Source organism: Glossina fuscipes, unplaced genomic scaffold, assembly GCF_014805625.2.
Source record: "Glossina fuscipes isolate IAEA_lab_2018 unplaced genomic scaffold, Yale_Gfus_2 28, whole genome shotgun sequence".
In the NCBI taxonomy this organism is placed as follows: domain Eukaryota; kingdom Metazoa; phylum Arthropoda; class Insecta; order Diptera; family Glossinidae; genus Glossina; species Glossina fuscipes.
The window spans coordinates 7,968,171-7,995,822 of record NW_023998423.1 but is presented as its reverse complement, the minus strand read 5'-3'; the positions used below and the strand labels follow the sequence as shown (position 1 = coordinate 7,995,822).

The window sequence follows — 27,652 nt, the reverse complement described above, 5'->3', positions numbered from 1 at the left end:
AAATATAAATTCCAACCATTTTAAAACCAAGATAAACATAATAAAAAAAAAAAGTACTTCCTTCAACCATAAAAATATAACAATAAATTGAGATTATTTTTTTCCAGTAAATCTTTAGTTTCAGTCTACATATGCGACCAATTAGGTTTACGTTTCTCCATAAAACTGCGTATCCCCTCGTCCGAGTCGGTTAAATTTAAGTTTTCAATCATTTTCTGTCAAATGAGTGGAATGTTTGAATTTAAAAGAATATACATAGAGTTAAAAGAATATATATATAAATATATGTTATTAACCTTAATTGCCTGCCGATTCGCTTGCTCCAGTGGTAATTCTAATTGTTTGTAAAAGAATTCTTTGCCCAGAGCTAAAACAGCGCGACTTTTACTATTTATTGATGCAATAATTTTCTCCATCTCCTTATCAAGATTAGCTTCAGGAACGACACGGCTAACTAGACCTTGTATGGAATATATAATATAATTATGTTGTATATTATTTTAATTTACGTTCTCTATATACATGCCATATTTTAGAGCGTCTTGTGCAGTTATAGGATGGCCAGTGAGTAACATATCCAAGCATTTGTTATGGGGCATTAAACGAGACATTATAACAGCTGGCGTTGATGCGAAAACTCCAATATTTGCACTAAAAAATTATTTCTTTAGTTTCTGCTTTTAAAAGTCGAGACATTTGGTGTTTCAACCAATCAATGAAAGTCCTACATACTCTTTTCCTGCTATGTACGTAACTTCAGTTTGTTTATTTGAACGTTAGATCTTGTCCTACTGATTACCATAGCAAGATCGCGAAAACTTACATATATATATATATATAATCAGAGTTTATTTTAGAACAAACTCTTCGCTTCGTAGATAATGAGTTTTAACCTAAATCTTGGCATATATCTAGCTTTAAAGAGCTCTTGCTGAAGGCCAACAAATTTTACATATGAACGGGTAATGCTATACCAACCTGGGGGTTATAAAATGACTTTTCTCCGTACATACCACCATGTCACACGAAGCCACCAACTGAACACCTCCAGCTGCAACAATTCCGTTAACTTTTGCTATAACTGGCACTGGAGCCTTACGTATATTCTCAATGAGTTTCGCAAGTTTTTCAAAAACTAATGTTTGCTGCTCAGCGCCACATTCGGGCGAAATTTCCTTTAAATCATGACCAGCCGACCATACAGGGCCAGTGGATGAAATTATAATACAGCGAAGATTTTTATTATGCCATTCGGCGCACAAATGCTGCATTATCTCCTCCATCATGCTTAAAGAAAGAGGATTGCGCTTCTTTGGCTCTCTTAGATTTATCTCGCGTACACCATCACATTCAAAGAGTTTCGTATACTGTTCATACTGTTCAGATTTCGTAAATTGATTAGATGCTAAATGGAATGCGGCACGAGACATCTGTCTAAAGCTAAGCTAAAATATGAAAATGTATTTATTTTTTAAAATAAAATTTAAACATTAACTGCGTACTTACTTTATGCTGCAGTAGATTTTTAAAGTGACATAGCATTTTAGTTGCGTACCTTGAGCCACAGGTGTTTTGATTATTCTCTTTGACATTTGATTATTTACTATTGTTGACGAAAAACAGAGCTGCCAATTTAACGTTAAATCTCAAATAACGGGCACTAATCTAAGAATATGGGGAATAAAAGAAATATTTTATTACCTTCAATAACATTGAAATGCATCATTAGAAGAAAAAAGAAACAAACAAAATTAAATCCTAAGAAAAATTTCATGTTATAAAATTTAGTGTTAGTCCATCCCCACTTAACAATCCAAAAAAAGAAAAATAAAACTCAGTGAACGATCGTGAATTTAATGAAATAGTTTGCAATTGTTGTTGTTTGTAGTGATGACTCTCGCATTTAAGAGGTTAAAGTTGATAAACAGCTGTAAATATTGTTTTTGTTCATACAAGTTTTTACATTCATAAAATTGTGTTTTGCTTTGCTCACATATATACAGCACATTTACTCCATTTAAACTCCCTATCTCAGGAAAATAAAAAAAAAGTCAGTCAAATCAAAATGAGGATTCAATTGTAAAACATAATCAGAAGTTCATACAATAATCGTCAGCATGGAATGCTAATTTTAATATAATGTTCTGCACACGTATATATTATCGGTTTGCTTGCAAAGTTTCGTCTTATCTTGTCATTGGATTTAACCATTTTTATTACCATTAAAAGATTAGCATTGTAGGTAATCGTAAATGTGCGTTAAAACTTTTCGTGTTGCATTATTATTTTCAGAATAAGTCCAAAGTATGAGAACACCTGTTGTCGCTCAAAATTTAGGTATTTTTATTACCGGCAATATTAATCGCTTATTTGTCAATCGGGAACCATGGCAAGTGGCCACCGTAACAGCCACTGTAGTTTTAAGTGTTGCTTGGCTCTGGAATTTCGCCAATCAGGAAGAAAGTAATTTATTAATTGTAACGTAACGTGTCTTATTCTATATGCTAATTTATGTGCTTTTTGCAGGCATTTGGTTACGAAGCAAAAAGAAATTTTTCCACTATGTAAAAAAACTTCCTTCTGTACGTCATAAAATCGATGAGGAATTGTCGAAAACAAATCAAAATTTTGAAAATGAAATTTCAAAAAGTTGTGCAAAACTTTATTACAATCTTGAATTACCAGAAAATGGCTTAAGTAGTGAAAAAATACTGAAATTGATAGATCAACACTTGCGTATAGGTATTCATACAATTCTATTATTATTGTTAGTATTATTTCTTAAAAAAAAACTATTTCAAATATATATTTCGTTTTCTTCAGGCAATTACGATTGGCGCGATGGTAGGGTGTCAGGTGCTGTCTACGGTTTTGATGAAGAGCTTATCGATTTGGTGACTAAAGCTTATGGTAAAGCCTCGTATACAAATCCTTTGCACCCAGACATATTTCCGGGTGTTTGTAAAATGGAAGCAGAGGTTATAAGCATGGCCTGCAAATTGTTTCAGGGCGGCCCCAACACCTGCGGGACGGTTAGTTTGAAAGAGAGTAGCGGTAAAAAACTATTCATAACCGTTTTTTTTTTTTTTTTTTTTAGATGACAAGTGGTGGTACTGAATCTATTGTATTAGCCTGCAAAGCTTATCGCGACTATGCTCGTGAGCAAAAAGGCATAACTAAACCAAATATGGTTGTACCAAGAACAGCGCATGCTGCTTTTGATAAGGCTGCACAATATTTTAATATACATGCCCGTTATGTCGATGTAGACTCGGAATCGTATGAAGTGAATCTAAAGGCTTTTAAAAAGGCCATAAATGGTAATACAATTCTGGTAAGTAAGCAAGTTTGGGTAAGATTATAAAGTTATGGTAACAAAGGAATAAACACCTGCATAAGATTTTTAATTTATTCACAAACAACTTATTAAAAGAAAAAAAATTTGCCTATCAACATCACATAAGCGATGGGATTGATCATATGTCTAAGAGTTGAAAAAAAAGTTATACTTCCCTCTTAAGCATTAGTGAATAAGAATGAATAAAGAATTCTAAATTCGATGCTCTTAAATCATCAAAGTCTTATGTCTATAAAATCTTATACTTTACTACACTTAACTGCATCGTTGACTTTCCTATTAAATTCCCAGTAAAACTTGCTACCTTTCATAATTTTAATTTTGTTCACGTTGAACGGAAATGTAAAGCAGTTTTTCTATTTTAAGTTGGTAGGGTCTGCACCAAATTTTCCCTACGGAACTCTCGATGATATAGAAGCAATTGCCGCTTTGGGTTTAAAATATGACATACCAGTGCACGTGGACGCGTGCCTAGGTAGCTTCGTAATAGTATTCGCTCGAGAAGCAGGTTACAAATTGAGGCGTTTTGATTTTTCAATTCCTGGAGTAACTAGTATATCGGCAGATACACATAAAGTAAGAAATTCTGTAATTCTACAATTTAATTGTAAAGTTTTATAAAGTTCCAATGCTTTTAGTATGGTTTCGCCCCTAAGGGATCTTCAGTTATATTGTATTCAGATAAAAAGTTTCGTAATTATCAATTTACCGTTACTACTGATTGGCCGGGTGGTGTTTACGGTTCCCCAACCGTAAATGGTTCGAGAGCCGGAGGTATTATAGCGGCGTGCTGGGCCACCATGATGAGTTATGGTCACAACGGGTATTTGGAGGCTACAAAGCGTATACTAGACACAGCGCGCTATATAGAACGAGGGTAGGTAACATAAAAAAACTTTGTTGCTTTTTGTTAAACAAAAATATTTTCCAACATTTTCAGATTGCGTAAAATTGACGGAATTTTTGTATTTGGTCAACCGGCTACCTCAGTGATCGCAATTGGATCTCATGTATTTGACGTGTTGCGTTTATCAGATGCCTTATGTAAACTAGGTTGGAATTTGAATGCTTTACAATTTCCATCCGGGTGAGTAACGCAACTTTACATTTTTTCGCCTCTATTTACTAATGTTTTGTATTTCTTCGCTTAAAGTATACATATATGTGTCACCGATATGCATACTGCGTCAGGAATTGCAGATAAATTTCTAGTCGATGTACGAGCATCTGTAGCTGAGCTTATGAAAGATCCTCAACAGCCGGTGACTGGTAAAATGGCTATATACGGGATGGCTCAGGCTATATCCGATCGATCAGTGGTAGGTGAAGTAACGCGTTGTTATTTGAATAGTATGTATTACACGCCACCGCTTGACGAACATTAAAACTGGATAATGCATAATATAATAATAATATGCTCGCTCGTTGTCGTACAACATCTCATTTTTACGCATTGGTTTGTATGCATGACAAAATTTTTATGAAAGAGTCCACCTCTTTTTAGTGATATATGAAAACCTGTTTACAACTAACTTTACCAAACTAAGCCGCACATATGTTTATTCTCTATTTGTCTTTGTTATGAAATTTTGTTTCTTTTTTTCTTTTTGTGGAGTAAATGCATTTTCTTAAATAAAAATTTAAAACATGAATGAATTTGATGGTGTGCACATTTTTATTTCTTGCTTCATTTCCAACTCCTACATGACTTCATGATTTGTCTACTTCTTGTATGAGTTTTTATGTTTTCATTTAACATATGCATCTTGCTAGACTTGTTAACGCCACACGTTTTCATGACTTTACACATCATTGGCTAAAGTGAATGCAATCTAAAAACTGTTTTGTCGTCTAAACAGACGAGATCGTGGATCGCTCTTGATCACGCTTTAACTATATATACACTGTAATGAATTGTGAAATTATGTTAATTAATCCAACCCAATGGTTATCACTTCTTGTTTATGTCTATAAACGTTACTGTATTCCTCTTATAGGAACTTCATTCGAATTTAGCGTAAAGCATTTATAGGCTGCATAGAGTACAGTTCTACGCTCTACGAGAATTTATAAAACCGGCGCCGAATGATGTTAATTTTGCCAAGCCGTTCGCAAACGTTTAGGAGGTTGCTTCAGAGACTATATAAGGTAAACACATATTCTTGATCCATAAGGAATTCTCGGCCGAATTAGGTATGTCCTCTTAATGGTAATATATAAGATATCGCCTTCAAATTGGGCAAAAACATTCAATTTCTTGCGCGCAGGTCGATATTGAAAATGGGTCGAATTGATCAAAGAACATCTCTACCGAACAATGTAAACTGGGAACATCTCTTTTTTCCTAAAGCAGAAAAAACTGATTTCTTGCTTATTACTCAACAATTACAACAATAAAAAATTGTGCATTTTATGGCAAACAATGAACCACGCCCACCCCATATTATTAAGTATCGAAACTTCATTTTATTCGAATTGTTTTTAAGATGTAAAGAAGACGCGGTCGCAGTTGAGTATACTTTTCTTACTTCTTTTTTATTATATAAAGCACTCGAGATATGAAAACAAATGAATCTTTGATTTATTAGCCACGGATTTCGGTTGTAGTAATTGCAAAGTCAAATTTCATTGGCAGAGAAGAAACCTATATGGAAACTGCTCTTTTTTTCTAAGACATGAACGTAGGGCTGGAATTAAACTTGAGTACTTTTCCTTGCAATTTAAATTTTAGAGACGTTTTCTGTTTGAAGTATGATTTTTTTACTACTTTCGTAGGGCATTCAAAATTCACGAAGGAAAGCCACCGCCTTTGCCCAAAGCAATGCCGGACCATGACTCGCCAAAAATTGAAAAACTTTTTCCACCTTCTGCCTCTTACCTCGTCTCAATTCAATCGCAATTTGTCTCGTTCTCTGTATAACTCACTTACCAGTATAAAAAGTTGCCTTTAAATATCACTTGAAATTGCAGGAAAATGGCAAAAGATTGGTTTGTCAAAATGTGCATACTTCGCTCTTGTACAGTATAAAAATAAAACCGAAATTTTTACGAATTTTACTTAAAAATCCCTTTTCTTAATAACACTTTCCTTTTATCCTGTGTTTTCGAAATTGTTTTAGCTTTGGAATTTTTGATAAATTTCTTTCAATGTATTTGAATTTAATTTCCATATTTAAAAAAAGTATTCCAGTCTTATTGCGTATGGGGGTGAAGAGCTTTTATGTGTTGTTGGAATACAAGTTTTTCCCAAATAGTATTTTTTACCTACAATCGAAGGGATCTTATGAAAACGTTTGCAAAACCCAACAGTAAGCTTCAGAGATCTAACAAAGCATATATATATTCTGAATTTGTTCAAGCAAGTCTGCCTGTCTGTTGTAAACATTCTCGTAGCCGCGAAGATGAATTCATTAGCTTCAAATTTGGCGGAAATATTGGAAGCTCTTGGCCGTAAGTATTGAAAGTCGTAAGCTGAAAACACATTTGTTTTCTGCTTGTTTTCCTCATTACACAAAAATTGCAATAAAGCCCACGCCCATCTAGTGTCATAGAGTATGGAAACTTTTCCCCTTTTTTTCGATAAACCAAATTTCGTAATAAGAAATGGATCAAGTGGAAGTACCCGCAATGAGGTTTTCAAAGATTTATATAAACTCGTACTTTGTTCGCTTAAATTGACAAAACATTTACAAAAAAAAAGAAAAAAAAAAAAAAGGTAACAAAAAAATTATTGTTAAAGTTTAATAGCGAGAGCTTTTACTCTCCGCTTTGTTTTGAAATTACATTGAAATTGTTTTGTAAAGTAGGGGTTTTGCTTAAGGAAATTTTAACCTTAGCACTTAAAAAATACACGCCAACAACCAATTACATATATACGCCGTATACACGACAAATACAGTGAAACCTTGTCCTATGAATGAATTGGTGTATGATACAACAATAAATAGACTGAACGAATAATCTCCCCTTCCATACAAAATAGACGAAAGTTCTGCGGGAGGGATACATGGGACAGAAAGATATCCGAAGTTTATCAAAAAAATTTTTAAAAATTTACGAAAATCCAGATTTCCTTGGAAAACGTTACCGCAGCAAAGATATATTAAATAAAGCAGTGAAGCTTTTCAAGGATAAAGTGTTGCTTAATTTTCTGGCACTTACTCAATAAAGAAAGGCATCGATGTTTTTCGATAGTTAGAAATGATGAAAGATACTCGCAGAGCCTAAAAAGTTGTCAAAAGTTATTACGCAAAAGATTTACTTTCTGTAACTCTTCTCTTTGGTACTTTTCTGGACCAATAATTACTATAGGCAACTTTATTGCTTTTGTGTGAAGTGCATCAAGTATGTCCTCAAAATAGCTTAATTTGCATAAATATATTATATGCGCGATATGAAACATTTCGCGACGCCTCGAGGCTTCAGTGCATATTTTATTATGAAATTCTATTGGGAAGAAAAAGAATTGTTTGTTTTATTGTTGTAATATTTTTCTTTTAATTTGGCTTTAATGGGCAACAATTTTTCTACATAGCAGACATTTTATTACGGACGACTTAGTAGAAAAGATTAGACTATAAATATATATTAGAAAAGGTATTTAAAAAGAAAGGAAATGTAGTGAGAAAAATCGCGGATTACTTTTTAAGTCCATAATATTTTCAAGCTAATCGTAATCTTATTCCATCAATGTATCTAATCAAGGTCGAGAAAATGAAGATCAAAGAACACACATCTTCGCCCCATTATTTTATCTAAACTGTGGATCTTTAACAAGTCTATCTATCTAGTCTGAAAATGTGGACAAAATCTTCCAAATTAACAATACACTCTGTTAATACTAAAATTTTACAAAAAATATGTATTCGGATCGTCCAACATTGTGGATGTCTTGAGGGTACATGTGGAACATATTAGGTGTTTGCAAAAATTATGATCACCGATTTTTACAGTTAAATATGTTAAAGAAGTGGGAAATACCAGAATACATAAGGATTGATGGTTTTGACTTTCGTCGACATAAAATAATAGTCTTTGGTTTAATATTATTGATTTATAGAGCGTACGCCGACGCTAGGTTAGGAGTGGGCAAAATTCTTCTTTTTCCAAATTTCTTGCATTTGTTGTTTATTTGAAGAAATCTGCTGTCGAAGCCCACCAAACTCGTTCAGAGGCTTTTTTTGTGATGCGGCTCCATCATATCTCAATTGTCGGTTTTGGGTTCAACGGTGCCTCGCGTTGACTGAAAATGCCCTTTTTTGGTCACTCGTTGCAAGAGTTGTCCAGGATACACTGTTGCAGCTCGAATGGGAAGTTCTGCCACACCCATCTTACTCACCAGACATGGCCGCGCCTGATTATCACTTTTTCAGATCGGGGCAGAATGGTTTCGCTGGCGCGCGGGTCCTCATAGTTCAAGAATTGCGAAAATGAGTCGGTATGTGGATCACTGCCAAATCAATATAACCTACTTTGACATGATAAAACGTTGTAGGAAATTGTAGAAAATATTCTGATTAATATATATTGTGCAAACTTCGTTGCGAAGAAACTCGCGTGTCTCAATTGAGCAAGTGATCTTGATTTAGGCAAACACCTAATATGATCATCTAGTTTAACTTTTTCAAGAAATCGGGCCGATGGTCTTAGTTGCTAGCACTTGTGTTGCTTTAGTTTTAAAATTTATTTCTTTTCCTTTTTCTTATGCGTATAATAATGCGTCGTGAACGGAGCAAAAGAACGAATTGGGTTTGTATACTCGGTTTTCACTGTATTCGTAACAATTGTTAATATGTACTAACTTAGTTCAGTAAGTTTTGGTTGAAAAAGTTATTATTAGTAGCGGTTTTCATTTCGTTGTGTTGATATGGCGTAAACACGCATATTGTTATTGTTAAAGTTATATGTTTGGGGTCGAAATGATATCAGAATCTAACAATAATGATAAATGACAAATACAACAACAAAATATTTTGTGAAATAGAAAAAGATGAATTAAATAAATAATTATTAAATCTAATATATATGTAAAAAAAAGAAAAAAAAAAAAAATACAAAGGTGAATAAATAGATAAAGATATATATATATAAATAATAAAAATAAATTAAATATTTAGTAAGAAGCAAAATGAATAAATAAACGAATTAATTAAGATTTTAAAGAGAAAGGTCTTACAAAACCCACTACTATTGCTAATTAAAATTACTAAAATTATTTATGTGAGTAAAAAACTCCCTCAGTGCTACAGTAGTTTACGTTCAATTGCAATAATGAATATTTCAAGCGTTTTGAATCAAATTATTAAATACATCGAATTCCAGTTAAATGAATCACGGCTTGCATAAAACAAAAGTAAAAAAAAAAAGAGAGCTTGAAACAATTAAACCCACAGATATTAAGTGCTGCCGCATTAATGAAATGCTATGTGCTTTTTGTAAGACCAAGTTTCCGCGTTCCTTGCTCTCGCGAGATATTTACTTAATACAAAGTATCTTTATTTGTTGAAGCGATTTCATAACCGATCGAAAGTTAAAAGCAGGAAAGCTAGATGTGTTTTTTTTTTTTTTTCTTAAGGGGCAATTGTACCATTTTCACTTTTGTTGATTCATTCGTTTTTCAAACTTACAGTTGGAGAGACTATCGTAAAGCTTTGAAGATTACTTATCATAACTACAATCCACATTAGCTAGTTTTATTCATATCCATCCTATCAGGCAACAGGATCAGAAATCCCTTACATTTGCATATTTATGGTTAGCTGAGAAATTCCGAGAATTATATGAAAAAAAAAAATTATAAATTTAAACTTGTTGCCTTGCGTTGATAAAGCGCATTTCAGCTTACAACTTGAAATGTCCAATATAAATAAAAGGGGGTTTGAAACTGAAGAAGCAAAAAGAAAAAAAAAAAAAAAAAGGGGGGGAAGAAGAAGAACAGACGAATAATTACTTAGCAGGCATGCGCTTTTTATCGAGTGGTTTCTATATGCACAACTCATGCTATGGCTTCTAATGTTTGTCAAATAAGTATCATATCGCATACTTCAGTTGTTTCATTACGACTTATAGAATTATTATTACTTACGCTATACATACGTATACACTTGTACACGTATGTATGTATATACATTAGTGTGTTTATGGTGATTTTCCGTAACCCATTGCAATATTAACTGAGCCGTTATTCAATATATAACTGTTGAATTTTACGCCATGACAACATGCCACCCTACGGCTTTTCAATTGAAATTTTTGCGATATGACAATTGAGAAGAAAAACTCTCTTAAGGGCACAGAAAGAACATTTCCTTATAAAAATACACGCGACCCTCATTTTACAGGTTTCTTTCGCCGGTTGTTTTTTTTTTTTTTTTTCATCAATTTACTGATAATCGCTTCGAATTCGCTTGAAAAGAATAAACTTTTATTATAACAAAAACTTCATAAACTTCTTCGGGCGAAACGATACGAAACAGGCAAAAACATGTCTAGACAGAGTGCGCTGGTCACGCTTCATACACGTTGATTCTGCGGGGTCTCCGACATATATTCGGAAAATCCAATATACTCGTTGGTCGTGGTGAGTTTAAAGCATAAAAAAGATTTTTTTTTTTCTTTTTTTTGACATCCAGTGAACACTTAAGTATTGAAAAGTATTTTAGCATTTATATACCACGCACACACACAATTGCCCTATTGCTTAACGAAAATTTGTGCATGTTATTCACGTAAGCTATTTTAATAAAATTCAAATTGTGTCAAAAATTATCGCCAATTGCCGTCACAGAAACCTACGGTATCAAAATTGTATGTTTTGTCCACTATCGAAGGAAGGACTTGTATTAATTTTAATCGTTTACTTGAAAAACCTATTCAAATATATATATATACCTGACCTAAGTGAGACTTTTTCTCCATTAGTGCGCTTTTGGGAACGAGAAAATCGTAAAGATTAAGGCAGAAAGCTGAAGCAGTCCACTCTGCCAAAGAGAAACGTCCTTAACTAAAGATTAATAAAGGGGAGGGAGGGGGGGGGGGGGGGGGTTTACTCATTTCAGCATAATGCTTGCAATATTCAGGAAACCCCATAAGGTACCTGCATCCTTGATCAGTGTGAAATTCTGGCTTAAATTTTTCTTAACAATACCCTATAGTGAGCTAAACGGTGGAAAGCAAATTTTATCTCACTCGCATTTTTGTAACGTTAAGGAAAAGCATGGATCGTTCTAGACTTTAATGGCATCGGGTAAGCAATAGCTTTCTTGCTTGTTTAACTTGCGATGTAAAAGTAGTTTTTAGATGGGGGGAGAAGGGGGCGGGGGGATTTTGCTCATTTTATCATAATGCTTGCAATATTCAGGAAACCCCATAAGGTACCTACATCCTTGATCAGTGTGAAATTCTGGCTCAAATTTTTCTTAACAATACCCTATAGTGAGCCAAAAGGTGGAAAGTAAATTTTATCTCACTCGCTTTTTTGTAACATTAAGGAAAAGCATGGATCGTTCTAGACTTTAATGGCGTCGGGTAAGCAATAGCTTTCTTGCTTGTTTAACTTGCGATGTAAAAGTAGTTTTAAAAAGTAAGACAGCTGTGCTGATAAACAACATCAAAGCAATCGATGTCAGTTTACTGACACGCCTACATGAAAATAGTATGCCCACCAGGAGCAAAGATTGCAAATATTCCTGCGATTGTGTTATAAAGTTTCTTTGCGTGTTCAAGGAATAAGTGGTGATTTAAGGTTTCACGATGAAAGGGCGACGACGAATGAACGAAATAACGAACGAATAAACATTAAAGTTTTCATGTTTAATCGATAGAGTTGTTAACATTTTATTTAAAATGGGGAAGAAAGCCATAGCTAAAAGCTCTTTGCTCTGTGTTTCGTACGTAATTACATTATATATGCAATTATTTTTTATATAAAATTATATCACTGTTGCACTATCGTTTAACTATTTTACTCTATTTATTATATTATTATGTTTTCGTCAATAGAACAGAAGAAAGTTTAAACTACCTCTAGGGTCTTGAACCAATTTCGGTCAACCAAGTTGATTGTTGATGCTGCCAAAGCACTTACTAGTCTTCACTTATTTTTATTATAACATAACGAAAAGTACTATTTGTTGCCATGTAAAGGTCGAATTTCCATGAGTGAGGTTTTCAAGGAAAAGATTGCGAAAAAATAGATCTATTAAAGTGCCTTCGGGCTCATTTTTTATAAGAATATTTTTATGGAATAAATGATTTAATCGCGAACTACTATCTCTTAACAACTTTTGCCGAGAATTATCACTTTTTTAAATGACCCGTTACATGGTTGCACAAAGGATCCAAATTGATCCATTTTCAATAGCGTTCACAATTTACGAGACGATTCTAAATCCAACGGTCTAATAAATTGTTGCGTCTATATCAAGTTTGCCATGGTATTGCATACAGCCGCACAAACTTGATATGTTCTAGTCACGAGGGCTATAGGGTAAAAAAAGTGTCAAAACTAAATCATAAAGAAGGATATGCCGAAAATTTGAACATATTTCTAATAATAATTAGATTAGAAATCGGAGGCAAATATTTAACAGGTTCTTGAGAAGACATACCTTATATCTATTTGTCATCTGATGAGGAAACTGGATCTGTCCACCAAAACGATAAAACGCCCAGAGGACCATGACATGGTAGTCCTAACGACAATAGGTAAAAACATATATCAACCCAACTACGTTCGTTAAGCGATCGTTTCATTCCCCACTCGGTCGAAACATTCTTATGCTCTAAAAAAGGATCTTATTACAAGGAGCTGGGCGTGGCAGTAGAGAGCTCCTTTTGAGACGGTGGCTACTCCAACATCCCAATCCAAGCTTGCTTGTTATAATTGCTTCTTTTTTTTTTTTCTTAGATCGCAAATCACGCAGCCTTTGTTAGTCAATAGTCTGTTAAGATAATTATTAAAATTAGTGTATAAAAATTTTGTGCATATTTGACTGCACAATTGTATGTAATACCAAGTAGACCTTTAATTATTTACATTAGTGATTAATAATTCAGAAAACTGGCTTGCAAAGGGTAAACAAAATACAAAAATAAGTCAAGTATCACGTACATTAATGGGGTTTAGGAGTTATGTGCATTAAATAGAGAGAACACTTATTTAACAATAACACTTTGAATATAATAAATATTTATTTTTAGTTCTAAAAAAGCGTTGCATTTATTATCACGAATAGTGTACATAAACAGTTTTATTTATTTCTATATACTTTAGGATGTAAAGACTACGTTAGTTTAGTTTTGATCGATATATAGTAAACACATGGCACGTTAGTTAAGCATCAGTAATATATTGCCTTCTCACTCCAAGGTTTCTCCAAAAAGAAAGGATATAAAGTCGACTAAAATTGACAACTCGACTAGCCCTTCGTTTTCAGAGTCGAACTCGACGTGTAGGAGTAATCGTTGCTTACAACAAGTTCCTTATACACGTATGTAGGCAAAGGCAATGTCAACAGGGTTGTATTCGTCTAGGCGAACAAGCCGTGCGGCTAGTTCCTCTCTTGACCTTATTAGGCATCTACTTTGCAGAAAACCTCTGCTGTAGAGAACATATCAGCTATCTTGCTGCCGAACATCAATAATTTGCTACGATTTATATGTTCAAAGAAGAAGAGTTCCCATATTAACACAGTCATCAACGTCTGGAAATCTTTTGTGATCGGGAAGCTGTCGCACGGTATTACAATTTATAGGTACTCATGCAAGACGAACATTGCAAAGATTGGCATAGGAACCCACAAAAGCTTTAGAACTGCAATTGGCTTCTTGAGGGCGGCTCGCATCTCGCAGCTTTAATCCTCTGTAAACTTGGCTTGCAAAGCTTTAACCTTGTCTTGTCCTGTTGGCCTCCGCAATGTGTGTTGGTATTAGTTTTCAGATTTCACATAGTTACCCCTGTAAGGCCTATTGAATGTACAACAATATCCATTGACACAAATACTTTGATGGGCGACAGCCTGAGCACCCTGTACAAGGACATCACTAACCCTGTTGTCTGTAAGGCTCTCTTAGCTGATAAGATTGACACAAATACTTTGATTGGCGACAGCCTGAGCACCCTGTACAAGGACATCACTAGCCCTGTTGTCTGTAAGGCTCTCTTAGCTGATAAGATTTCTTCTTACCATCCACAGACGATCTTGTTCACCTGATTGTTCTTTTAATGGTAATAACACTTCTTTTTTCGCCGTGCAAAATCCCTTAGCCTCACTTTATAAAGCTACTAGCGAAGGGACAGAATTAACATTTTCCACGCACAACTGGTTGTCGTCATAGCAGCTACAACACATGCCTCAGATCTGCCACGAAGAACGCTAATCGGTTTGGAAAAGCGTACCGTCATCAGAGCAATACGATTCGATTGCAAGGGTATTTTTTATTTCGTATTATCCCTAGCATGCCTTTCGATTCCCTCCCATAATGAGATTGACGGCAATGAGCTGGCAGATTAGATGACCAGGCGTGGCCTCTATCAGTCTCCTAAATCTAATCCACCCTGTCTTCCTCAAGCGATCGTCTCATCTCGCAGGAGATGAAGGAGGCAAAGATATTTCTGCCATCAACTAACCCTTTTATTATTAGGCCAAACTACAATAATTTTTCTACGCGAGCTGAATGTATTTCCCTAGTCCGCCTTAAAGTAAATAAAGCTTTATTCAATAATACTAAATATAGTTATGATTGAACTCAACCTTCCAAATGTGTTTCTCCTTCTGTCAGCCATATTTTTTCCGAACGTCGTTTATCAAAAACTAACGAACCTCTTGAGAAAGTTGCTGACTGTTCGAGAACAGACATGATTCCCAGAATTTGTCTTTCTCTCCGAACACATGACACATGATATCTAGATTAGAGTTTATTTAGACTTATCTCTGTTCTCTGTTTCTCTAGTTACACTAGTTTACTCTATACTCCCGTAATTGTTTGTTTATGATTTTAACTTCACACCATGTTTGTTATCTAACACCTACAGACGTATATGATCTAGTTAAACAATCGGCGCCTTTTCAACCATATTTTGTAAATTTATTTATAAAATGTAAGAATAAACTCGATTCTATTATTCTAAACACGTAAGACGGCATTCATAGTTAAATCGCTTCGTGTTTTCGTTTTGTAGTTTTTATAGGTTTCCTCACTCGAAAAGTTCGCCCGAAATACCAATCTCAAGTGATAAAGCGACTGATCGATCAGGTTGAAGGACGCCTTGGAAATCAATAACTCCGCACGCAGTTTCGTGACCTTTAGGTGATCCGAGGCGATTCTTAATTTTTCATAGAAACAAGGCGAACTTAGTAGCATGTTCTGTTGTGAGCTTCTAAGAATTGTAATCCTTTAAAAGTCCTCCTGTTTTCTTTGAGGATCTGCGTATATTCCGGCAGCCAAGCCGCCTTGCAGTTCCTAAGCATGATAACAAGCACTGAATGAGATAGGCAGGCACAATGATGTGCACCTAATACGAATGTCTGTCTGGCCATTGGGGTGCAGAGGGCAATCAAGGGGCCGACTGTCTAGCCAACGGGGCGCCCGGGGGGCCATGGTAGGTCTTGATCCGTTCTGTGGCGTATCAAGAAGACACATTAATAGGCTGGCATCGCAACGGGCACAGAATAAAACGGACGGCCGTTGGAAGCAATGTGCGGAACAACAGCAGGCAAAAAGATCATAAAATCTTCTGATAGAGCACAGAAGCTGTTTGAAATAAGAAGAAGCGTTTAGTTACCGGCTTCTACATCGGTCGTAATTCCATCAGGTACCATCTAAAAAACATGGGTATGTTTGATACCGATTCATACAGATTCTACCAAGGGACGAGTGAAACGTTCCATCATATTCCATATGAATGTGAGGCCATCTTCAGAATCATCCACCAAATGTTTGAGAAGCATTTTACTAAGCCGGCCACGGTATAATGCTCCGATTCAAAGAAGATGGCGAAATTCATGGAAATCTTAAACTTACAGGGCTAGGGGCATGCGCGTGTACAATAGATCTTCTAGGTCGCGGTACTGTTTGACCATGCAATTAATAATAGTAGTCTCCAAGTACGGTGTGATATTCGGCACATAGGTGATCATATTTTTTTTATCAAAATTATCGCTTTCTAAGCATTGCTCAGGCGTAAGGATACGTTTTTCGCATAAACATTCCCTTCTACGGATTGATAAGGAAATTCATAAATTTCGGATCATATTAAATATCAAGGAAATGCTTTTACCGGATATTAAAAGACTCGACATCAAGTTTTGTTTTTAGTCCTTTCATATTTGTCCATTTGCACATACTTGTTAGCATAACATTCTACACCGCTTGTGGCGTAGAGTGTAATAACTCTGAGCGAATGCATGTAATGCGCAAAACATAGGTCCATCGAGTTTTATACCGACTAATTCAGAATAACGAGATATGAAATAGATATAGAATTGCATTAGACCGTGTAGTTTAAGGTATTGAAGGGCCGCCTTTGTCCGACTACAAAAACTTGGGTTGATTTTGATTAGCAGCACACTTTAAAGTTGCAATTATTCTGAATTCGTAGCATAGCTTTGTTAAATTGTAAGATGACCTTGATTGGTCCGAACAATAAATGCAGGCATAAAAGTTAATCGTACAGACGTACTACATACACAGCTTGTCATTTAATTAGTTACATATTCTATCTACCTCACATGTCTGCTCTTAATGATTTCACTAAAATTGACATTTTTAACTTGCCGCACCTTCGAAAAAATTCTCGCACACAATCTCTGATTATCGCATGATGCATGCATACATACTATGAATACATACCATGCGCATCTATTGTCTATATGTATACATATATATATATATATATATATATATATACTTTTGCTTTTAACTCATACAACTGACGTCATATCGTGAAGAATACTAAATGAAATGTTGATGAATTATTGAACATTTTTTTTTTTAAAGCAGGAGTAGCTTAAAAGCTGTTCTAAATAACAAAAAAAAAAAAAAAAAATAAATATTTATATATATATATATATATTGAATAATATCATACTAATGTTTACAAAATAAACACGTTTTAATAAGATATGGAAGTGACTTTTTTTTTTCTTCTTGTTCTTCTTCTTCTCATTTCGAAATTGTACCGCGTCAAGTTTTGTAAATGAATGAAAATGTGAAGCAAACCAACAAAAAGCAAAAGAATAAATATAAAAATTCATCCGATGTTTTGTATCGTAGAACTTTATTGTGCATTCACACCATAAGACGAATGTCATGATATTTGATGGCAACGCGAAATGATGTCATGATATCATCGCATTATTAGAAGGAGGAAAATGCAAGCTTTTTATAAATACAACTCTAGATAACTCACCGTAACAACTAAAAATAGGCCTCAGACGTACTATTAGGTACAATTATTTCCGATTAACTAGAGAACATTTTTTGAACAAAAATTTGAATCAAGTTGGAAGCAGATTTTCCAGCTTTTAATGACCTTAAGAATTTCTTGATTAGAAATAAAGTTAAATTGTTCTAAAATGTTCCGCTAGTAATAAATTCGCACTAGCTACGGATGGAAGTTTTTAAAATACGCCTTTGAAATCAATGGAAATCAAATTTTTATCAGATAATGTTTATAGCACAAATTTTTGGTTGGTCAGCAGCCACTGGGAAAGTATCCTTTATATATCTAGCCAATATGATAACAGATAAACGAAGTAATAAAGATATATTGCAAGAGGAACACATCTAGAAGCGAAACGAACGACGCAGCACGTAAAACACTGAGTAGTCTTACTAGAAAACTGGATTGGTCTGTCTTTTGTCTCTATAGAACACTTTCACTGGATGTACACGCATATAATCTCATTACACCGACATTTAAGGGTATCAAGTCTGGTGGACATACTCTCGCGTGCAAGCTTTTCGTTGCGGTTGTCGTCACGTGAATTCAAGCGTGAATGGTTTTTTATAAGATTCCTTAGAGAGTGTTTTAAATCCGAGAATGCAATATCAACTAAAATAGTCTTATTAGAAAGTTGGATTAGTGGCTCTTTTGTCTCTATAGAACACTTTCATTAGAAGTACCCATATATAAGAGTATCAAAGCTGCTGGACACATTCTCGCGTGCAAGCTCTTCGTTGCGGTTGTCGTAACGTGAATTCAAGCGTGAATCTTTTTTCATAAGATTCCTTTTAAATCAGGGAATGGAATATTAACTAAAATAGTCTTATTAGCAAAACTGAATTTGTGGGTCTTTTGTCTCTAAAGAACACCTTCAAGTACCCGCATACAAACATGTTACACCGATATTTAAGGGTATCAAAGCTGATGGGCACACTCTCGCATGCAAGCTCTTCGATGAGCTTACCGTAACCTGAATTCAAGCGTGAATCTTTTTTTCATAGGATTCCTTTTAAATCCGGGACTGAAGTATTAACTAAGATAACTGTATTTAGGAATACATTAGCATAATAAAAAAAAAGCGGGTATCAAAAACTACTGATTGTTGATGTGTAATGCGCTAAACATGAGATCTAGCTATTAAAAACCATATTTTTAAGTATTCCATACTGCAAATGTACATATAAATGTATATATATATATATATACATATAAATGTATGTGGATATATATATGTATTTATATATATATATATATATATATATATATATATATATTTGGTAACTTTACCAAGCCATATAAAAAGCAGACAGTTAGTTAATAAAAGAGTCTACGGTTTAATGAATATTTCCTGAATATACACTGAAGCGTTAAGAAATATTTCTTTTATTATTTCACTCGCAACTAGAAGGAATATTAACTTTATCACTTGGTGTGTAACTCAAGAACGCGCTCTGCCCTGACCCTATAATGTTTAATGATTACCTTTGAAGAATGAGATTTTGTAATGGATTTAGTCCGCTCGTTCGATTTTTCGGCTTTCAATACGGACGCATTACATGAGATCTACAACATGTAAAGAATACTGTCGTCATTATTGCCGCATAACAATATATATAAAAAATTGGAAATATTATTAATTCTGTGCGACTTATCAAATCTATGTTTATACTACACTTTAAAATGACGCTTGCATCATATTTTATATACGTCATATACTTCAACTAAAAATTGAAAATTTCAAAATGTATATTAAACACAGATTATTTGAAATATCGTCCTTCCTTCCTTAGCTTACAAATTTCTTAACCATAAGAATACCACAGCGATTCAACCACAACGAACCTTTGGGATGATAATCGGAAGGGGTCAAGTTCGGCAAATACGGCGCATTAGTTGAAAGATCCCACTTCATTGCAGGAGTAGGCAATTTTTTTCATCTACGGGCCATTTTCAGTTTTCACATCATGGCAGGGGCCGGAACAAGGTCCACCGGTTATTAAAAATGCGATATTCTGTATCAAATTTTCTCCTTTCATTTTATGGCCCAATCAACAAAGAAAAGCAAAACACAACTGAGCCGATTGTCAAGTAAGATGCCATCCGTTGGTACCATTGTTATTATTGAAATTTTAATCGTAGCGGGCCACACTCGATAATATTTCGCACTGGCGGTTGCCCAAGCCTGTTATGCAGGATGATGGTAGCACGATGGCGTTTCAAAGCCAATATCTACAAGTGAGATTTATGCGAAAGATAGATTAGGCCTTTTCGACGGATTAGACCGTGGCAGTAAGCCTGACTGTGACTGCGCAGTAGCGCCCGGTTCCTTTTCGAAAGAATTAAATTATATAATTCTCATATGCCATTTCAATACGACATGCGACATGTATGTATAGTTTCAATACAGTTGCGAGACAGCCGACGAAATACTGATTATCTTTTGGTCGTTTTAGAAGTAACCGGCGTATAGGTTATTATCGGTATTATAGTCTAGGTTAACTTCAAATGTCATTTTCGTGTTATCCGCATTCCGAATTTTTCTCTTCGGTTTCCTATATTTTTCTGCTACGGTTATATATCTATGCTACCGAATATTACATAGAGATGGCTATTTATTAGCATAAGAATTTTATTTAATACCGATATATATGAAACGGTTGCCTTGGCTTGTCAAGACCCGGGAAACCCTTCACTACTTTAAATAAAAAATCCCAAGAATATATGAAAATTTTTCTTGGAATAATTGAAATGAGTTACAGCTAAGCGATTTTTATACCGCATTCTTCAAAAATTATTTCTCCGACGATACCAAATTCATACGGCTAGGGCTTGTGCGAGGCGGGTAGTAAAAATCGCTCTCTAAATGTCGAATATACTCTCTCTTTAAAGAAACTTTATTCTGTTAAAATTTTCTATTTTAAATAGTAAAACGAAAGCACGAAAGTGCTAAGCATGCAATCATCGGTTCAGAGCGAACTTTAGTTATCTAATAAATCAAGCACGTACCTACGAGCTTTCTCTTAAGTGCAGATGTGCTAGTTTACTGCTTAAAAGCATTTTTCAGGCTACTTTTGAATTGTTCCCATATATTTTTTGGAAACTTTTTTCAAGATTTCTCCTAACTATCAAAGGAATTTTTTTAAATAAGAGTTATAGGAGATAAGTAGCCAGACGGATGGATAACTGAAACGATATGTGAAAACTTTTACAAGACCTTTTCATAGGGCAAAAAAAAAATAAATAAATAAATAAAGATTACAAGCTAAAATTCTAAAACTAATGCTGAACGTATTCAAAGTAGAGCAAAGATTTTCATTTTATGTCACAACAACATAAGAGTGAGAGTGAAGATGTCAGTTGACAATTATATGCATATATGTATATAGAATTTTAGGACAAGAGAAATAAAGAAAAACCTATGAAGAAACTAAGTCAGGTTATACGTACGAGCAAATATGTAAACAAACACTGCAGTATGTAGTAAACCACTTATATACAATATTAAGGAAATATGAGTCGCGGCAAGAATGTGGATGAAAAGGAAAAACAATAACAAAAAGAAAAACAAAAAAAAAAAAAAAAAAATCAAAAAGAATAAACACAAAGAAAAACATATATAGAAAATAAAATTCAGTTCAACTCGAACTTGTTGACGCCCGTCAAGTTTGCGCTTAATCTAGAGTAGAGCAACTAAGAATATTCTCTTCATTTAACCTTGATTAGCCAAATATCTTAGGAACATGAAGAAATGCCTCATCAAGTCCTTGCTTAGAGTAGAAATTTTCGAAAGAAATCCTCGAAATTTCCTTTTTTTTTTTTAATTCCTTTTTAATTCGAACACTTGTATATAGCCTTCAAAAAAAAAAATTGGGTAATCGGACAGTCGATAAGGCCATAAAAAAGACATAAAACAAAAGATTTTGCTATGGTTAGGTTGGAAAAAAACTGCAAAATGTATGGTGTATAAAAAGGCGGTGCTAATCGACTTGACAGTTTCTCGTGCGAAAGCCTTTAGCAATAATAGTTAACGTAGTTTAGTTTCTTAGCTCTTTTCGGGAGCAATTCTCAGAGATTTTTGTGAGGGAAAGAGATGATCTTTTCACTAAGTTTTCAAACAGAATTTATATCTGTAAACAACTAACAACGATCTCAAATTATGTATCGAGTGCAAAGCAAGTACTAAACTATCCAAGTGGGTACAAAATAACTGAGAGAACAATAAACAAAGTGGACAATCAAAGGAAGGTTAATAGGTGTTTGTATTAATATTTATGTTTATATTACAAAAGGATATATTATATAATTGCTTCTCTTGTAAAAGCCAAAAGTATGCGTTGGCATAAGGATGTACATATGTTCTTGACAGATTTCGATTCAATATAATAATGTCAAAAAGCGGACTATGGAAAGGAAGAAATTTCCCAGTTTCCCAAGTGCTGATGTATCAAAATTGAAGTAAATAATTTCTGAAGCATGTAAAGAGAATTTTCACATTTCCATTGCCAGGCGCGTAGTTAAATAAAACTCCACGTCCATAAGTTTATTATAAAGTATTAAATATATATATATATATGTATATAATGATTTTAATATAAAATAAATCACAATTGGATAATGAGGTAAGGCTTTGTTGCCATAGATACACTCACCTTTTCCTACTTTCATGAGAATTCCAAGAAGATGAAGGGAACGAAAATTAACCTGACGTACATAAACATTAGAAATTACACCATTTTCTGGGTCTAAAAAATGTGTCAAACCGATTCAATTTGCTTTGGCGAAAAATTTTTATTCAGTAACTTTTGTCGGGAAATGTCGAATATTTGTATTATTAATATTAGGAATAGTCATGGAAACGCTGCTCTGCCATCTATTTTGAATAAGCGTCGTGCTTGTGCCAAGCCTCGTCAACATAATAAATTTTATTAGAAGTTGTGACCTGAAAGTGGAGTAAGAATATATACACATAGACAGACCGACAGACAGACAAGCTTAATTGATTCGAAAAATGATTTTGAATACGAGATGAATTTGTCTTAAATCCTTTGGGCTGGTGTTACATATGTCCGCATAAACTTAACATACCGCATACCACAAGTAAGGTAGGTCATAATAATTTAAGATGTTTCACAGTATTTTGGGCAAAGCTTGGAGCTAATCGTGCTTTCAATAGATTACCAAGCATAATTAAATTGATCCCCCATTACTATGCATATATATGCATGCACACATATATAATATACATATATATATATATATATATATATATGATATATGTATTTACTTATTTCGATTTAGATTTCATTTCGTTTTAAAATTTTTTTCTTTTTCGCATATTTGATCTTTGGCTATACCCATATTTAGTAGATATCGATAGTTAAGCCAACAAGTTCAGATTTGTTTAATCCAAATAAATAAATATCTATTGTAGGTGAGAAAATCAAATAAATAAATGAAAAATCAATAAAAAAAAAATATATATATATATACATAAATATAACCTTTACAAGGGTATCATTTGGAGAGTTTGAAGAAATCTGATTTCTATAGATTACAGAAATATTTGTTTGTTCAATTTAATGCGCCCTCCATGGTGGATGAGTGATATGTTTGACAAACAAAAACTAGGATCTATACTTTGATCGTAAGTTACATGAACGTATGCTTTGTTCGTAACATGACTAAACAAGCGTAAGTTGATCATCAAATTAAATAATGATTTTTAACGAAAATGAAACCATATTTTTTTTTTTTTTTTTTTTTTTTTTTGATTAATTCTTATTGGAGTTTAATCTGGTTTTATAAGAAAGAAAGAAATGCTTGAAAATATTTTCAGTGTATAAATGAACTCATTGGCATGAATAAGTCAAATTGAGAGAATTAAATCGATGAAAAAGAATGCAATAGTGTTATAAGCATGTGTACCTGAACACATATTCAAGATATGTATTGAAAATATATATAACTCAAGTTTAAAAATTTATCTTATTAAACGTAAGTAGTCATTAGCTTACCGTTGTAGTGGGCAGTAAGAAATATTTCAAGCGGAAGAAGCGTACAAAAAGTAAATAAATGAAAAAGCGAAATAAAAATTGACTTTTGTTCAAATCAAACAATAATTGCATGTGTATATCAAAAAAAAAAAAAAAACAAAACAAAAACAACAACTATTATTTAAGTAAATCTTGTCAAATAAATTATTTGGATAAACGCAACTATTGTGCTCAAAGCCAAGCCCCTAGATATGTTCCTATAAACTACGCATACAATATTTACAAACACAGCTGCATGCTTCAGAGAGTAAGAAAAAAAGAAATAAAGCCCAATTCGAAAATAAACAAGAAAAATTTTTATGGATCAGATCGAATCTGTGACATACACTATCGGTGTTTGTCAATTTATGATAAAATTTTTTTTTTTATCCTACAGTATTTGTGGCATAAGAATATATTAAGTTAGTGCGAGACTAGCCTTTCACTGTACCGAGCTTATCTCTCCATCTGTCAAATTCTTGTGTTGCTACACTTATATGTCTTGGTCCAAGGACGAACGCGAACGCAAATTGTTCGGATCGCATCACTTCTTCGGCCACTTCCCGTATGAAGCCTTATTTTGAAAGTCATTACATGAAAGTCATTGTGCGCAAGCTTGTCTGTCCGTCTGTCATATTCTTGTGTTCAACATTCAGGCCGCAATTTTTGAAATATTTGGGTGATACTTGGTGCATTTATATATCTTGCTTCAGGGACGAACGTGAACGCAAATTGTTCGGATTGCATCACTTTTTCGGCCACTTCCCGTATAAAGTCTTATTCTGAACGTCATTATATGAAAGTCATTATAATAATAACTATTTTTATCTACGATGTAGGGTATCTTTACTTGTTTAAGTTTTTCTTTCCATATTAGATGATATACATTCATATTGCCTCGAAATATGTCTGCCCAGTTGCTTTGTCGATTTGGAGGTTTGGAATGATCAAAAATATATATCTAATATTTTGATGGCTCAAAATCGCATTGGCTCAATATGCATTATATATATATATATATATAGTAATATAATATATATATATGTATATGTATTTAGTTCGCTGATGGTTACCGGGCGGGAATAGTACTTGCTTTTTGATCCCGCACATTCAATTTCAAATAAATATAGTTTAAGATGATACTCGTCTACTGCTAAAGCATTTTTAAGGCAAAAAGTTTACTGGCAAAGGATACTTTTTTTCTCAATATATTCACAAAGAAGAAATGAAAACAGGGCTTAAGACTCACCGTTCTCTGCAGGTAGCGATGAATTGCGGGAACCATGCGATTTTCTTTCACTAATTGTATTCTTTGACTGCATGTTGTTTGTTTTGCGTAAAATGTCTTTCTTTACATTTAATTATTGTGTTTAATTTCATTGTAATTTTTTTACAGAATAAATTGCGTCTTTAGTTTTTATTGCTCTTACGTTTATGGCAGAATTATGCTTTATTTCATTCTATAGTTGTTTTCATTATAGTTTTCGCTTCACTCTCTTTCACGTAATAATTAATTCACTTTATTATTAGATGCAAATGTGTTAAACGAGTCCATTAGAACGAAAACTTCTATTTTCTTTTTTTATTTAGATTTCTGCGATTATTATTATTATTTTTTTTTAAACGCTCGGCATGTGCGCTTTATCTAATAACTGCTATTAGATATTAAAATTATCATTGTTCTTAGAGAGATAACTCTTCAAAGTGTAGACTCAAATCGAACGCTTTAGTCAGTTTAGTTATGAACAGTCGAACAGCCAGACACTGACATGCTAAAAATAAAATGAAATATAATAAAAAAACTAAAAGAAAGAAAAAAAAAATATTGAAAAAAAAATAATTTGTTTGTAATTAATTAGTATGACAATGTGTGTGTGTGTATATGTGCATGTCTATTTGATTTTGATTTGATTTTCATTCAATTCATTAAATGTGTGCGAATTACGACAATGACAGTAACTTTTATCATTGACATGTAGTTGTTGTAAACATGAACTGTATTACATTGTATTACATTCATTGCATTGTCGTTATGTGGATAAGGCGTTAAAAGGAAACCATAAAGTAAAAGTTATTCCTCCCATACTTTTAGCCTAAATGTGATCTCAAGTGCGGTAGAGCTACAGTGAGTCGAGTGATCAATCGGTAAGGGCGTAACACTTCCCAGTAGGCTGCGGTCTTTCTCTTTCCGCGTCATCGCGTTACGTGAAGAGGTGATATCTCCTCTATATTGAAAAGAAAAAAAAATTGTATTGGATAGGGCATTAAAGGAAAACAGTATAATCAATTCTCCTACCTATCTATTGATATTCTTTACACTTTCAGATTAAACAGTGTAAAATTTTTCGATTGAAACTTGTTTTTACGCGTTATAATCAGTCTATGATTTGATTGATGAGGAAAATATTCTACACATTTTAGGAAATGTTCCGGTAAATATGGCAACGCTAGGTATGGAGCTTGTAATTTTTATGACCATCTGGTCAAGATGTAAAGATTTACAGAAACGTGTTGAACGATAAATTTGATTTACCATAAAAATACCGTCTTGTGAGCATCATATTAAGGGTAATTTTTTTTTAAAGGTTTCTAACCGATCAAGATCAGTTTATTGGCATAAATTTTTTCAATTTTGTTTCTACACTTGTTATATCCATCACTGTAATATGGGAGTATACTCATTTTGTTTTTTTTTTTTATAAAATATATGTTACACACAAAAGGAAGCTTCGCAGACCCTAAACTATATATATTCTTGATCAGGGTGAAATTCTCAGTTGCTTTAGCCATGTCCGTCCGTCTGTGTGTTGTGTTATTGTCACTCTCCTGATCGCAAAAATTAAGATATCGGACTTCAAATTTTGGTAGAAACCTTCGACGTCACCGCACGCAGATTAGTATTGAAAATGGGCCAAATTGGTCAGAGCAGAAGCCGGCAGTGGAGCATAAACTGAAAGCAACTCCGCATTTTTTAACAACAATTTTTGGATTTTTGCTCGCTCCTCGGAAATTATAAAAGTTAAAAGGCACATTTACCTTAAGAAGCACTCTACTCCTTATGTGTAAAAGTGGAAAACATCCTCCATGTCCACACAAACTTGCAAGTGATTAAATTCAGTTTTTTTTAACTTTTTTATGCTTATTTATCATAAAGCAAATACGGCAGACTATTTAAGACTACATATATTATCTGCCTAAAAATGGGTTAATTCTACAGTGAATATGGTAGACCCTGTGACTTGGCAGATTAATTTTATCTTAAGAATACTAGCGATATGGGTGTCAAATAAAAGAATTTGGAGAGTAGAATGCGAAAAACCTGGTAGTGGGTATGCGAGATTCGATCCGAATTTTCTTCTTTGTTAATTTGTATTTGAAAAGTTAATTTGAAAAACATGGCGCACCACTACTCTCTACTTAAGATTAAAAAAAGGGAAATAAAAATGCCAAAAATTATCCAATACATATAGCGATAGAAGAAGAATTTTTCGAAAACTTCCATTAAAACTTCTATAACAACGAATCAAAAAGAGTGCTAAGTGGCGCTTGAATAGCGATTGTTGGGAGAATTGCGAGCGCTAAAAACTCATCGCAATGCAAATATAAAGTTTTGAGAAAAACGCGCTTAAACTTTTAACTAATGTTGGTCTTAAGTGCTTCTTCGCCCGAAAAACCTATTTTGCTTTTTAATCGAAGAATTTCTTATCCGTTTTCGTCGAACCGAACAGTTTGTGACAATTTGTTCTATCATCAATAATTTTATTTCAGATATCGCTATAAAGGAACTTATAATAGTGAATGGTTTTTCTTTTTTTT

General features: G+C 33.7%; 3 protein-coding genes across 11 annotated transcripts in view; 2 read left to right on the top strand and 1 right to left on the bottom strand.

Annotated features, from left to right (window-relative positions):
• Positions 1 to 29: 29 nt before the first annotated feature.
• Positions 30 to 26,576, bottom strand: LOC119636512 (enoyl-CoA hydratase domain-containing protein 3, mitochondrial-like). Its single transcript, XM_038031897.1, has 7 exons — positions 25,923 to 26,576; positions 25,086 to 25,608; positions 1,507 to 1,665; positions 979 to 1,445; positions 527 to 651; positions 297 to 460; positions 30 to 215 (listed from the first exon to the last, which is right to left on the bottom strand). The coding sequence occupies exons 3-7, from the start codon at positions 1,540 to 1,542 to the stop codon at positions 126 to 128; spliced, it is 882 nt and encodes a 293-aa protein (XP_037887825.1). The 5' UTR covers positions 1,543 to 1,665; positions 25,086 to 25,608; positions 25,923 to 26,576; the 3' UTR covers positions 30 to 125.
• LOC119636511 (sphingosine-1-phosphate lyase) lies at positions 1,957 to 4,978 on the top strand. Of its 2 annotated transcripts, XM_038031896.1 has the most exons (9): positions 1,957 to 2,050; positions 2,293 to 2,463; positions 2,527 to 2,742; positions 2,824 to 3,032; positions 3,098 to 3,334; positions 3,725 to 3,934; positions 3,997 to 4,235; positions 4,299 to 4,445; positions 4,512 to 4,978. In XM_038031896.1, the coding sequence occupies exons 2-9, from the start codon at positions 2,307 to 2,309 to the stop codon at positions 4,741 to 4,743; spliced, it is 1,647 nt and encodes a 548-aa protein (XP_037887824.1). In that variant the 5' UTR covers positions 1,957 to 2,050; positions 2,293 to 2,306; the 3' UTR covers positions 4,744 to 4,978. The 2 variants fall into 2 exon arrangements, with proteins under 2 accessions (XP_037887824.1, XP_037887823.1); XM_038031895.1 differs by having other exon boundaries at positions 1,967 to 2,463.
• Positions 9,449 to 27,652, top strand: part of LOC119636508 (probable WRKY transcription factor protein 1) — a 55,144-nt gene continuing 36,940 nt past the window's right edge. For 4 of the 8 annotated variants that reach the window (XM_038031890.1, XM_038031884.1, XM_038031889.1 and 1 more), the window contains exon 1: positions 10,266 to 10,937. The gene's annotated coding sequence lies outside the window, so the exon portion shown is untranslated. Of the gene's footprint in view, positions 9,578 to 10,265; positions 10,938 to 23,853; positions 23,869 to 23,969; positions 24,105 to 25,691; positions 25,982 to 27,652 lie in introns of those variants that run through there. The other 4 variants (XM_038031885.1, XM_038031888.1, XM_038031887.1 and 1 more) reach the window with 4 other exon arrangements.